Source organism: Danio aesculapii, chromosome 19 (genome assembly GCF_903798145.1).
Source record: "Danio aesculapii chromosome 19, fDanAes4.1, whole genome shotgun sequence".
NCBI classification, from domain to species: domain Eukaryota; kingdom Metazoa; phylum Chordata; class Actinopteri; order Cypriniformes; family Danionidae; genus Danio; species Danio aesculapii.
In genome coordinates this window covers 5,432,535-5,448,029 of record NC_079453.1, presented here as the reverse complement: position 1 = coordinate 5,448,029, position 15,495 = coordinate 5,432,535, and the positions used below count along the sequence as shown (strand labels likewise).

The window sequence follows — 15,495 nt, the reverse complement described above, 5'->3', positions numbered from 1 at the left end:
AGTGCTGGGTTGGGTGGTGTATGACTGGCAGGGTTGCATTGGTGCCGTAACCCAGATGGGAGTGAGGTTTTAGCAGGGTGAGTGTAGCAGAGGGCAGCTAGACAAGTGCTGTGCAGGTAAACCTCACTCCTCTCACCTCTAAAAGGTGCTCTAGCGACAGACGCTAGGGGCCATGGTCTTTAGCTTCCTTGGTAGAGCAACCGACTCCCATGTTTAAAGTTGCCGGTTCGATAAAATCTTGAAGCAGGTTGGGTGGTTTATGACCAGCGGGGTTACACTTAGACTTTTATTTTAGAATGTTGATGTACTTCCAACTGAAATGGAATATTCAGTAGGGGGTGGGGCTTTCTTTTATGCATCATTCCCTCATAGCAAACTAAGGAGAGGGTGTTAATATACAGTTGCTATGGAAGCCGTCAGGTTAACATTATCAGAAGGACCGTCCGCAACTCCAAATGCAGAAGCAAATGGTCAGACTTTGATTAAAGATTACCAAAAAAATATTTTTTTTCAGTGGATTAATTCGCATTTATTAATTACTCACATTAAGAATAACAATGTAAGCTAGCGAAATAAACATTGTAAATTTAGATTTCATGAGAACTTTAAGATTTTTGAGGAAAACATACAGGATATTTCTACACATTTTGTTACATATAGTGAACTTTTGTGGTGCTCAGAGCCCAGATTGCAGTTTCAGTGCAGCTTTAACATTCAAAATGCTGAAGGGGTATAACGTAAACAGAAGTAATGATTTGGTGTGTAATTTGGTTTGAGGAATTGAGGTTTAAGGAATATGCAACAAATCCCCATTGCTTGCTTTTTCCCCAAAGAAGCAGAAGGGTTTTGTCACTATTAGCCAAATAACCGTCAAGCTTCTTGTGACACTAAAGTACAAAATAAATACAATAATGAAAAAATAAAACATTATTAGGAGACTGGGTATTAAACATTAACTTGTTAAGCCCAAACATCTCCTAAAACATTAATTGTGCATTAAACTTAAGATTCAGTAAACTTCAAAACTCAAATCAGAAGATCTTGGAAATGGGACAAGCTTTGCGAGCTTCTGTTTACAGTAGCAAGTTGAAATGACAACTGTTTTATTTGTCAACTATTTTAATTGTGCATTAAATTTAGGATTCAGTTCACTTGAATCTCAAATCTGATTAATATCAGTTCCAAAGCAGTGAACCAAATTAGAAGAACATGGAAGTGGCACAAGCATGGCAAGCTTCTGTTTACAGTAGAAAGTTGAAATGACAACTGTTTTATTTGACGGCAACATGGCAGAACTATTCCTAAGCGCTTCATCTCACATTTTCAGAAGCAAAGACACATTCTCTATGAATGGCCCCTCAGTTGTTGAACCGCTGTGGTCATCTTCGCCTAATTCCAGTGACCAGTGATCTAGACTGCCTCTAGGAAATGGTGTATTAAATTTTCAAATGTTAAGCCCAAAGCCTGTCCTAAAACAACAGATTAACAATAATTGTGCATTAAATTTGGGATTCAGTTAGCTTAAATCTCAAATCTGATTACTGTCAGTTCCAAAGCAGTGAACCAATCAAAAGAACATGGAAGTGAGACAAGCATGGCGAGCTTGTGTTTACAGTAGCAAGTTGAAATGACAACTGTTTTATTTGATGGCAACATTTCAGAACTATCCCTAAACTCTCCATCTCACATTTTTAGAAGCAAAGACATTCTCTGTGAATGGCCCCCCAGTTGTTGAACTTCTGTGATCCTTTTCTGTCTAATTCCTTTGACTGGCACATCTACACTGAGTGTATTCATCCTCAGAGTACATGAACCAAACTGTGAGTCCTGTAGTTTGACAGTAGATGACGAATACATGTACTGTTACAATCCTACTGAGCGCTATAGAAGTCTACACCTATATATGTAAGAATATATATATAAATGCGTAAAACCTTACTTTATCATTCTCTCATTAATTTCCTGGTCAGCACCAAAGAAGGAGTTGGATGAGATGATCCCGAAGGAGCCCACAGGTTGATGGGTAATGGGTGAGGTGGCCTGTCGTGTGGAGATTCCACTGACCGAAGGCGAATCGCGAAGTACAGATGAAAAGGGCAGGCACGTGGGAGCACATGACACTGACAGGTTAACAACCTCCACCACCTTTTTATTTACAAATGCCAGACCTGTACTTGGCACTTTATTGACTCTGCTTTGTCCCTCTAGCGTCTGCTGATCTCTCTCATTGGCTGGAGGCTCAATGGGATCAGTAGGCCTTTCTTTCTCATTGGTTGAATTTCTACGAGTCCTCTTGCCATTGGTTGGTGGATCTGGGAGGTTCTCCATACTCTCTAATTCCAGTTCGTTCAAATGAATATGACAAACACTGATGTCGTCAGTATCCTTGTGATACTGGTTTGACTCCAGCTTTCTTTTGTGTTCACAATATTCATCTTCACATCGACAAATCCCTGCGCTTTCATCCATCAGATACTCCTTAAGCAAAATGTTTCCTTGAAAGTCCTTGGATTTTTCAGTTAGTTCCTCCAATGTGGCATCTTTAACACTATTTTCCATCAAAAATTGCTGGTATAGTAACATTTCAGGATTCGCAAACACAAAATCTGTAATCTCCTGATTGGCCAACTCCTCTGCACCGATCTCCTGATTGGTTGTTTCAATTCCGTCCTCCCTTGTAACCTCTTGAAGATTCTGCTTCACCTCATTGGCAGCAACCTCACTCTCTCTCAACTGATTGGCCACACAAACATTCCTTTTCTCCTGATTGGTTGTTTTGTTTCCATCCTCCCTAGTAAACTCTTGAAGTGTCTGCTTCACCTCATTGATTGCTTCCTCCCTTATCTGATTGGCCATGGAGACATTTGTAGTATCCTCTTGGGTAGTTTCTTCCACTTGAAGATTCTTCTTCACCTCATTGGGAGATTCTTTATTCTGCCTCACCTGATTAGCCTCACACACAGTCTTCGTCTCCTGATTGGGTGTTTCACGATCTTCCTCTGTGTCGTCAGGGCTGCTGATCTGCGGAGCTGAGGCAGATTTGGTTAATGTGTTGAGCTGTCTCTCCTCCTCCTCTTCATACGGCAGGGAGCTTATGGAGGTCAAAGAGGCTTGTGTGGCACTGGGCAGGCTGCCATGACTTTCGGTTTGTAGGCCCTCCAAAGAGCTCTGATGTGCCGTCTGATGCCGCGCCAAGTTCTGCAAGACGTCACGACCCCCTGCTACAACTCCCCGACCCTCCAGGGTCCAGGCCACAGAGCTTGGCTCGCTCTCAATACCAGAGTCTGAGATCACAGAGGAGGAACGGTTCATTAGCTTAGCCCCGCCCAAAAACACACCTCTGGGTGGAGTCTCAGATAAACGACGGATCTGATGTATAACATTGCGAGAAGGGGATGTGATTAAAGTGTCTGTTCCAGGTAGGCTAGCGTTCAATAGATTACCTGGTGATGTATCCTTGCCTCTGTAATCCTTTGCAGGTGCTTGGATGTATCGGTTATCGAAAACCGCTTGTGGCTCCTTGTTGTCAGGACTCCCATTATCAACTGATGTGTCGAGATTGTTATCATGATTAGATGTGGGTAAAAACTCGAAGCTGCCAAGGCTGGTAAGGTTGGGAAGTTCTCCGGGATCAGTGGGAACAAGCAGCAAAGGCTGCCCACTATTAAAATCATTAGTTTGTTGTAAACTTGTATGATCAGATTCATCAGCAGCTTCTTTTTGGCAGCTGGTTTTCTCTTGGTTATCTATTACATCATCGATGTCTACCGACCTAGTGTTGTCATCATTTTCAAATTGGCACGTGACCTCATCAACAGACTGGATTCTTGAATTGGAGCTTGTCGTAATACATTCGCATCCATCAATATCTGCCTCCTCCACATGGTCAGTCAGTGTCTCTGCTTGAGGTCTGGTTTTGTTATGTTCAGTGACAGTATCGTCCTGCTGGTCAGTCAGGGTCATGTATGTGTGCATTTCTGTGCAGTCTTCGCATGGAGGTTCCTCAGGGCTTGTTGCTGGTAAACTGGTGTCCTGTGTTTTCTCAGCTGGACTGACTGTTTGGTCTTTTACCCTAGTTGGCTCAGAACAAGGCTGAGAGTTCATGACAGCCTGATTTTGCTCATGGACAACATTGTAGTCTAGAACAGAGAAAGTGAAAAGAGTTCAAAATCTGTACTTCTGTTGGCCAGTTGATTTGTTTTTTCATGTACATGCAATTGTATCTATTAGGATGACTTTCCATAGGAATAATAGTTTTTATACTGAGATATTTGTATTTCTATTCCATAAGCTTATAGTTCCAGAAAAGTAACCTTATTGTTTATCCTCTTTAGTGAGTTATTTAGGAAAAAAGCATATTTTAAATGTTTAAATTTACATTTATTAATTTAGTTGTCTTTATATATTCAATATTTTTTTCATTAGATCGTTCATTTATTTATTCATACATTTTTTGGGGTCATTTAATGTAATTACTTATGAATTAGTTTGCTCGTGGATTTGTTTGTCCCTATTTTTTCTGTTCATGTGCTTTCCTCTATTTATTTCATGTTTAATTTTTGTTTGCAAGTTCAGTTAAATTTCGTCATTAGTTATTAGTTTCTGCAATTGTTCATTCTTTCATTTAATTTTTCATTTATTCTATAGATTTCTGATTTATTTTTCTTCCGTTCATTTATTCAATCATCCATTCAGAGAATCATTTGTTTACATATTCAGATTTGTTTGCATATTGTTTACAACTTTGTTTCAGAGCACATACTTTTGTATATTCATGTTTGCCCTGTTTTGTTCAGTTTTTTCATCCTTTTATTTGTGATCAAACAGCCAAACTAATGAATAAATGTTTTTTGTTCATATGCACATTCATTCGTTCGTTCATTTTCTTTTAAACAGGATCACTTCATTCAATAATTAATTTTCTTTTAAACAAGATCACTTCAGTCATTCGTTCATTCATTTTCTTTTAAACAGGATCATTTCATTCATTCATTCATTTATTCATTCATTCATTCATTCATTTTCTTTAAATAAATTTGATTTGACAATCTTCATTGTAAAAGCACCACAGAAATAAAAAAATGATTGAAATTCATTTATTATTAAAAATGCATTATTGAATTCAATTAAATTGAATTAAACAGGATCAATTCAATTATTAATTTATTCATTTTCTTTTAAATAGGATCACTTCATTCAATCTTTCATTCATTCATTTTCTTTTAAATAGGATCACTTCTATCATTTTCTTTTAAACAGTATCACTTTATTCAATCTTTCATTCATTCATTTTCTTTTAAATTGGTTCACTTCATTCGATCTTTCATTCATTTTCTTTTAGATGGGATCATTTCATTCATTCATTTTTTAACGGGATCAATTCATTCATTCAGTCATTCGTTCATTTTCTTTTAAACAGGATCACTTCAGTCAGTCTTTTATTCATTCATATTCTTTTAAACAGAATCACTTCATTCAATCTTTCATTCATTTATTTTCTTGCAGGATCACTTCATTCATTTATTTATTAATTTTCTTTTAGACAGGATCGCTTCATTCAATCTTTCATTCATATATTTTCTTTTAAATAGGATCACTTAATTCATTCATTCATTCATTCATTTTTTTATTAATTTTATTTGAAACAATCTACATTGTAAAAGCATTTCATTTTCTTTGAAACAATATAACTTCATTCAATCTTTCATTCATTCATTTTCTGTTAAATAGGATCACTTAATTCATTCATTCTTTCATTCATTCATTTATTTTAACACTTATCACTTCATTCATTTTTTCATGAATTCACTTTTAAACAGGATCTCATTCATTCATTCATTCATTCATTCATTCATTCATTCATTCATTCATTCATTCAATTATTTTTAAACAGGATCATTTCAATAATTCATTCATTCATTCTCTTTTAAATAGGATCACTTCATTCATTCATTCATTTTCTTTTAAACAGAATCACTTCATTCAATCTTTCATTCATTTTCTTTTAAACAGGATCACTTAATTATTTTTTGTTAACAGGATCACTTCATTCATTCATTCATTTTTTTTTCAATATGATCACTTCACTCATTCATTTTCTTTTAAACAGGGTCACTGTGTGCAGTCACCTAAACAGGGTGTGTCCACATATCTGTCCTCAAAGATGATTGGCAGGCTACTCCAGTCTCCATCAATGTCCAGACACTCCACCGGAAGCGGAGGCATTCGGAGCAGGTAATCTGAATTGCGCATCTCTGTGGACACCTGTGCATGTCTGTTGATTCTAAAAAGAGGGACATCGCTTTTAAGGCTCACGTGCACATTTTATTGTTATTTAAGTCACAAATACAAATAAAGCCAACTATGATATTTGAATATGAAAATCTCTCATCATCAGAGAACTAAAAGGTCATCAGTAGTAACAAGTATCTTCAATGAAGGTTATGTCTACATTAAGATAGCAAGGCATATGTTTTATGTATCTGATAAACTGTCTGGTAGATAATAATAAAAGGCTATAATAAAATACTAACTATATTAAAAGACTCACAGCTCTTCCTGAAATGTGAGTGAAGATTCTTTGGGATGTTCAGTGAAGAAATATGCTTCAGAAAATCTCCTGACCTGCAAAAACACATACATTCAATATCATTAAAAAATAAAGAATAAAATAAAATAATGATAATGATAGAACTAAACCTGTAGATAATAGAGCACTTAATTATTTAATCAGAAATAAAGCAATGAAATGAGCCAAAAAAATTTTTTTTTATTTTATTTTATGTTATTTTCAGGGTTAGTCATGGAGTAATAGAACCTCTGTTGTTTTAGAATTACAATACAAAAAAAACAGTTAATAAGCTGCTTGTTTTATTTTATTATTTTTTTTTTTCCAAATTTAATTGAATTAAATTTTATATATTTTTTATTTAATTAAATTTTATTTTTAATTTTTTTTTTTATTTAATAAAAATTATATTTAATCATTTTTTATTTAATTTATTTTTTTAAATGTAATTTTTTTATTTAATTTAATTTTTTATTTAATACAAATATTGAATTTAATTTATTTTTTATTTATTTTAATTACATTTATTTTTATTGAATTTAATTTATTTTATTATTTTTTAATAAAAATTATTTTATTTTTTAATTTTATTTATTTTTATTTAATTTATTTGTTTTATTTTATTTTATTATTTATTATTATTTTTTTTAATTCTCTCTCACAAGTTACTGCAGGATCCATTAAAATAAATACCAGAGGGCAAAATATGAATTTCTGACATTTTCAGGAACAGAATCTGGCAAAATCCGGCTCAAATTAAGCACTGCCTGAAGTGAAAAAGGTCCTTCAGCTGACCTTATTGCATGTTCATTTGTAGGAGTTTTTGCTTGCAGATGCAAAATTTAAAGGGAGAATATTTAAATGAATAACAGAATATGATTTTAGGGTTTCCTCTGGTGTTTTCACTATTATTTAACTACCTCGGCGGCTTCATATTCTCACAGCAAAGTAGATTTTAATTTTTCTGAAATTTTTTCTTAAATATTTTTTACTTTTTTTAATTTTATTTTTATTTTTTAATTTAATTTAATAAACATTTTTATTTAATAAAATGTTTAAATTTAAATTATTTTTAATTTATTTAATTTAATTTTTTAATTTAGTTTAAATGTTATTATTTTAATTTAAATTTTAATTTAATTAAATTTTAATTTAATTTATTTTTAATTTTAATAAATTTTTTTAATTTTTTTATTTTTTGATTTTGTTTATTTGTTTTATTTATTTTTTTATTTTTTTATTTTGTTTTTGAATTTAATTTATTTTTTAATATTTTTTTTATAATTAATTTATTTTTTACATTTAATTTAATTTTATTATTTTTTTTTATAATTTTGTAATTTTCTTAGCTATTAATAAAGTGTCTAACAAACCTAATAAATTGGATATATAATTTAAATTATATATTTTTAAAAATCATACATTTTAGCACATTCCAAGTAGTAAATTTGTCACTTTAAATAAAAAAAAAACCCTGGAGAGAACAAAAAGAGATATTTGACATTAACATTTTTAATCTTTCCACAGTTAAAATGTAGATGATTGACACATTATCTATTTTAAAAGTTAAGAATGTAAAAAAATTACTCTACGTGTCACTGTAGATCATGTAAAGTTACATATCGTTCATGCTCTACCTGAATAACTGAAGCGTTTCTCACTCCTTTCTCGTTTGTCTTGCGGGCACATTTTAAATGCATTACAATCTCACGTCTTATATTTTTTAAGATCAGACACGCACGTCTTCCAGAGCGAGCAGAAATATTTTATAAGCTACCTCTTGTACAAGAGAGCAATAAAACCACTCCAGTAATAAAGGCAAAATTGGATTCATCTCTTCATCTTTTCTCGTCATTATAATAACTCCGAGTCCTGTAATTAAAAGCGGAGCTGTCCTGTGGGTGGAAATCCTGCATGTTTCAGAAGATGTGAAGATTCTACATCTAATGCATCGCTCAAGAGGAAACGGAGGTGTGGGGGATGCTGGGAAATTCAAGGCTGTGTAGGAGAACAGCTATTTATTGCAAGATTCAACCTACGATGATATAAATCAAACTATAGGCAATAGTGTGAGTTTGTTGCAGCTACGGAATTGAAATATGTTTATTTTGTAAATTAACTCAAAACACTTATTGAAGATGCTTATGAAAGTTGGTTGAATGCATTTTTAAAGCCGCTTTGCTTCTGTAGGTCAGATTGACTATTAGCTTTCACAAGCGCAACTTATTTTGGTGACTTGTTTTACTAAAAACCTGCAGTCAGTGCTTCATTTGTAAAATGAATAGTTCCCGGAACCAAAGCAGGAAATAAAAGTCACTGTGACCGACGTCCACCACACAATTCCAGTTTTCCCGGAACATGACGTCGTTAAACGGTGATGCCGCAAAAAAAATAGCATCACATTTCTGAAGAGGCTTTAATTATTTTGTGCCATAACGTTATAGGTCAGTCATGGATAATAAAAACATGTAGCTACAAATATAAATCGTATGAAAAATCGCTAATCAGTTCACTTCACTTTTATGTGGTAAGTAAAAAAAAAAACTCTAAACTCCAAACTCTGTGTGGAGTTTGCATGTTCTCCCTGCGTTCGCGTGGGTTTCCTCTGAGTGCTCCGGTTTCCTCCACAGTCCAGAGTCGTGGTGCAGGTGAAAAAGTATTTTTTTTTCTTCAGCTGACCGTATTGCATGTTCATTTGTTGGAGTTTTTGCTTGCAGATGCAAAATTTAAAGGGAGAATATTTAAATGAATAACAGAATATGATTTTAGGGTTTCCTCTGGTGTTTTCACTATTATTTAACACCCCCTGCGGCTTCATATTCTCACAGCAAAGTTGATTTAAATTTTTCTTAATTTTTTCTTTATTTTTTATTTTATTTTAAAATTTTTATTTTATTATTTTTACATTTTTATTCAAATTTTTTAATTTATTTAATATATTTTTTTATTTAATTTATTACTAATTTATTTTATTTTATTTTTAATTTAGTTTAAATGTTAATATTTTAATTTAATTTAATTTATATTAAAATTTAATTTATTTTAATTTAATTTATTTTTATTTCATTTCATTTATTTTATTTTTAATATAATTAATTAATTTTTTTTATTTTATTCTTTGTTTTATTTATTTAATTATATATATTTTTAGGGTTTTTTTGACACTTAATTAATTGCTAAGAAAATTCAGTCATCCGATAGCATCCTATACATAAAATACACAAAGTATACATAAAAACAAACACAAACACACACTTCAAATAGAAATAAAATAAAATAAATAAATAAATAAATATAATTAAGTAAAAATGTGTTAAATTAAATTTAACTTAAAAAATAATAAAATTTAATTAAATGTAAAAAAAATTATAATAATAATAATAAAAAATAAATAAATAAATAAATTTAATTTAAAAACAAAATAAAATAAAATATTTAATTAAAAATTTTCTTTAGTTTGAATTTTCCAGCAATTTTAGTCAAGTTAATAACACTTTATAAACATAAAACACAGTTCAACATAAAACACTCTCTCTCTCTCACCCGGAGTGTGTGGTGCTCCTGGGCCAGGTAGGATCGGATGTATGGATTGGGAACCGCGGATTCCAAAAACTGTGTCCAAAGAGCAGACAGCTGAGCGCAGAGCTGTGTCAGATCTTTACTGATCTGTTCTGCCACTTTCTCATGACCGCTCTGCAGCTACACAGAGAGAGGATAGGAGTTACAGGGATAGTTCACTCAAAAATGAAACTTTACACAAATGGTTGTGAACGTTTCTCAATTTCTTTCGCCTGTTGAACGCAAAACAAAATATCTTGAAGAATTGACATCCATAGTGGACTCCAAAACAATACTGTGGAAGTAAATGGCTGCTGCTTTCCAGCATTCATCAGACAGGCATTCTTCTTTCTTTTTTGATTAAACTATCCCTTTATCAATGTGAAAACTGTCAGTCTGTTAAACCATTACAGTTGATCTATTAAGTGATTCCCAAACCTGCAGTTCAGTGGTGAGCTGGTTTAATGTTTCTTCAAGGGGAAGATCCTCTGGAAAGGAGAACATAAGGAAACACTGTAAACAATGCTGGGTTCCTTAAAATTGATTTGTGTAAAGACAACATGAAGGAATTAAGTTAATTAGTTTTAAGTGTTAATTAATACTTAATTAATTAAGTATTAGTTTTTAGAAATTTAAGTGGATTGAATATAAAACAAGTATAAAGTTATAAAGTTGCCCCCCCCAAAAAATCTCAAGAATTGTGTTGTTTGAGCTTATTTTAAATGAGTAATTTGAACAAACAGAGATCATCGTTTTTTTTGAGTGTAGTGTTAGATGATGCCAAAATGTTTGTTCATTTGTGAATGAGGTCATCATTGAATAAAACTTCACTTGGGACGTTTCTCTCAGAAATTTAAAAATGGTTTGTGGACTGTATACATCCTATACACTGTAAAACATGCAGTGTTCTACACATTCATGTTGCCCTGACACAAATCAATCAAGTTAATGTAACAGCGCACGGATTTCTCCACTGACAGCTTTGGTGGCTTTATTGACATTTTTAGTAGTTTGAAATTACAAATTAACAGGGTTTGTCATGGAGTAATACAATCTCTGTTATTTAAAATTTATTCTAGAATTATATTACCTTTTTATTTGATTTTTTTTTATTTTTATTTATTTATTTATTTTTATTTTATGTTTAGGGTTTGTCATGGAATAATACAACCTCTGTTATTTAAGATTTATTCTAGAATTATATTACCTTTTTATTTATTTATTTATTCATTTATTTATTTATTTGTTTATTTATTTATTTTATGTTAAGGGTTTGTCATGGAATAATACAACCTCTGTTATTTAAAATTTATTCTAGAATTATATTACCTTTTAATTAATTAATTTATTATTATTATTATTATTATTATTATTATTATTATTATTAATTATTTAATTTATTTATTATTATTATTATTTATTTATTTTTATTTCATGTTCAGGGTTTGTCATGGAATAATTTAACCTCTGTTATTTAATATTTATTCTAGAATTATATTACCTTTTTATTTATTTATTTATTTATTTATTTATTTGTTTATTTATTTATTTATTATTATTATTTATTGATTTATTTTTATTTTATTTTATGTTCAGGGTTTGTCATGGAATAATACAACCTCTGTTATTTAATATTTATTCAAGAATTATTTTACGTTTTTGTCTTATTTTATTTATTTTATTTTATTTTATTTTCATGGAATAATACAACCTCTGTTATTTTAGATTTATTTTAGAAGTGTATTTTCATTTATTTGATTTATTTATATTTGATTTATTTATTTGTTTATTTTGAATTTAATGTCAGGGTTGGGCACAGAATAATACATCCATTGTTATTTTAGATTCATTTTAGAATTATATTACCACTTTATTTAATTTTGGTTTTATTTTATTAAACGTTTTATTTATTTATTTTTATTATTTAAATAAATAAAAAAAATTAATTTTCTTTTATTAATTTGTATTTATTTATTTTTATTTTGCACTTTCCATTATGCCGTAGGCGGTTTTTATTAATTTTTTTAAATTATTTTTTATTTTATTTTATTTTATTTTATTTTATTTTATTTTATTTTATTTTATTTTATTTTATTTTATTTTATTTTATTTTATTTTATTTTATTTTATTGTCAGGGTTGGGCATGGAATAATACAACCCCTGCTATTTTTTGTTTATTTTTTAATTATATTACTTTTTTATTTTATTTTATTTATTTATATTTTGTTTGTTTATTTATTCATTCATTTATTTGTTTGTTTCATTTACTTTATTTTATTGTCAGGGTTGGTCATGGAATATTACAACCTCTAATATTTTAGGTTTATTTTAGAATTATTTTACCAAAACTGAGTGATAAGCTGCTTGATTATTATATTTTGTTTTCCCCCTATTTGAAGTGTGTGTTTGTTTTCATGTATACTTTATGTATTGGATGATTAAATGTTTTTTTTTTTTTTAGCAATTAATAAAGTAAATAACTAACCTAGTAAATAGTGTGTGTGTGTGTGTATGTATATATATATATATATATATATATATATATATATATATATATATATATATATATATATATATATATATATATATATATATATTTATTATTATTATTTTTTTTATATATATTTTGATTATATTGACATTTTTTTGTCATTTTAAATTCTATATTGTCATGGTTGGTCATGGAATAATACAACCTCTGTTATTTTAGATTTATTTTAGAATTATACCAAAACTAAGTAATAAGCTGCTTATTTTGTTTTATTTAATTTAATTTTATTTTCAGTTCCCATAATGCAATATGAAAGTGTAAAAAGACCTAAAACACCTGTAAACCACTAGAAATTGACAGCTGTCAATTACCTTATTTTACAGGGTATTTCTTTAATCTCATGGTGCTTTTTAAAGTCTTTTTTTGGAGCCTCACAGCCCCTGATCACTGTTTGCTTTTGTTTAGCACATTTGTTTTTTGATGCCACATATAATTTAATGAAAATCTTAATGGATTCAAAAACATGAGGGATAGAAAATGTTTATTTTTGGGTGGAAGAGTCTTTGAGGAAGCCACACCTACTGTATTTAAAGTTGAATGAGGAATATAACAGCATATGTGTATGTGTGTGCGTGTTTACCTGTCTGTATGTGTTGCAGTTGAGGGATCTCCTTCATTAGTGTGGTGTAATATGAGCGCAGAGCCCTGTGAGCCGCCAGCAACAGTTTACAGATGCGCCGGTGCCACGTGTACGCTCTCTGCAGACAGTTCTCCGATGGCACGTAAAAACTGCCCTGCAAACAAACAAAAACACAGGGGGAAGGTCACAGTTTACTGCATGTCACACTTCTGCCTTGTTATTTCAACACACACATACACACACACACACACAACCAGACTGCATAAACACTGAACAAAGGATTTTTCAGGTGGACTAACACACAACTTTGAGCTCTTACAAACACATGCTTCTTATGACATCCATCCATCCATTCTGTTGTTCTATTCATCCATCCATCCATCCATTCATCCATCCGTGGTTTTATCTATTGTATCCATCCATCCATCCATCCATCCATTCAACCATCTGTTGTTCTATCCATCAATCCATCTGTTGTTCCATCCATCCATCCGTTGTTTTATTTTTATCTATTGTATCCATTCATCCATCCATTGTTCTATCTACTGTATGTATCTATCCATATATCCATCCATATATCCATCCATCCATCGTTATAACTACTGTATGTATCTATCTATCCATCCCCCATCTGTTGTTCAACCTACTGTATCCATCCGTTCATCCATCCATCCATCTGTCGTTCCCTCTGTCCATCCATCTTTCCATTTATCCATCCATCCGTTGTTCTCTCCATCCATCCGTTGTTCCATCCATCCATCAATCCACCAATCCCTTGTTTTATCAACTGTATCCATCCATCCATCCATCCGTTGTTATATATCTACTGTATGTATCTATCTATCCAACCCTCCATCTGTTGTTCTATCTACTCCATCCATCCATTGATTTATCTACTGTATCCATCTATCCATCCATCTGTTTTTATCTACTGTATCCATCCATCCATCCATCCATCCAACCAACCATCCACCCGTTGTTCTATCTACTTTATGTATCTATCTATCCATCCGTCCATCCATCCATCCATCCATCCGTCGTTCCCTTCATCTATCTGTCGTTCCATCCATCTGTCGTTCCATCCATCTGTCATTCCATCCATCCATCCATCATGTCCGTCCATCATTCCATCCATCCATCTGTTATTCCATCTGTCCTCATTCAATCCATCCTTCCGTCCGTTTGTCCGTCTGTCTATCTATCTGCCATCTGTCCATCCATATACATTTCTCTGTCATTCTGTCATCTTGTTATTTCATGTTCTGTTTATTGTTATTGTATGTATCTATCTATCCATCCCTCCATTCGTTGTTCTATCTACTGTATCTGTCCATCCTTCCATCCGTCGTTTCCTCCTTCCATCCATTGTTCCATCCGTCCATCCACTGTATCCATCCATCCATCCATCCGTTGTTCGCTCCCTCCATCCATCCGTCCATCCATCCATCCATCCATCCATCCATCTATCTGTCATTCCATCCATCCATCATTCCATCCATCCATCCATCTGTCATTCCATCCATCCATCCATCCATCCATCAGTCATTCTATGTCTTTCCATTCATCTATCCATTCATGTCTATCCGTCCATCTGTCCGTCCATTGTTCTGTTGATTCTTCTTGAGTCTGTTCATTCTATCTATCATTTGTTCATTCCGTCTATCGTTTGATCGAACTATTGTTCTATCTATCGTCTGCCTTGTTCTATCTATCTATTGTTTGTTTGTTCTATCTATCGTTTGTTTTATCTATCTATCTATTGTTTGTTCCTTCTATGTATCGTTTATTTTATCTGCTATTCATTTTATGTGTCATTTGTCATCTATCATTCTATCTGCCTTTCTATCTAACACTCATTCTATATTTTTTCTTTGTCTGTCTGTCTGTCTGTCTGTCTGTCTATCTATCTATCTATCTATCTGTGGATGGTTCTGTCGTTTGTGTGTAATGTGGTCTGTATGTTTGTGTTCAGTTGAGCCTGAAGCTCAATAATTAGATGAAGATCAAACGCAGAGTAAAACTTTAAACAGTCAGTTTCCCAGCAGTAAAATGGGAGAATGTGTGCACACGTGGCACTGGCTTATGGAGAACGACACCGAGAGACATCCTGGGGGCAGGAAGGGCACACTTTAGGGTCTCTATAAGCAAAGACCCTCTCTGTTCAGTAAATGTGAACAATAAATGCAAGTTTTATTTGACTTGCAGCATGTTCAGTAATAAAGTCCTAGATTTTTAAC

General features: G+C 31.9%; 1 protein-coding gene across 1 annotated transcript in view; it reads right to left on the bottom strand.

The window, feature by feature from the left end:
- fam135b (family with sequence similarity 135 member B) overlaps positions 1–15,495 on the bottom strand; it is an 86,899-nt gene that overhangs the window by 10,330 nt on the left and 61,074 nt on the right. The window contains exons 8-13 of the mRNA XM_056480516.1: positions 13,259–13,412; positions 10,565–10,614; positions 10,112–10,267; positions 6,551–6,624; positions 6,129–6,283; positions 1,940–4,139 (exon numbers count right to left, since the gene is read on the bottom strand). Coding sequence (XP_056336491.1) covers positions 1,940–4,139; positions 6,129–6,283; positions 6,551–6,624; positions 10,112–10,267; positions 10,565–10,614; positions 13,259–13,412 — 2,789 coding nt within the window. The remainder of the gene's footprint in view (positions 1–1,939; positions 4,140–6,128; positions 6,284–6,550; positions 6,625–10,111; positions 10,268–10,564; positions 10,615–13,258; positions 13,413–15,495) is intronic.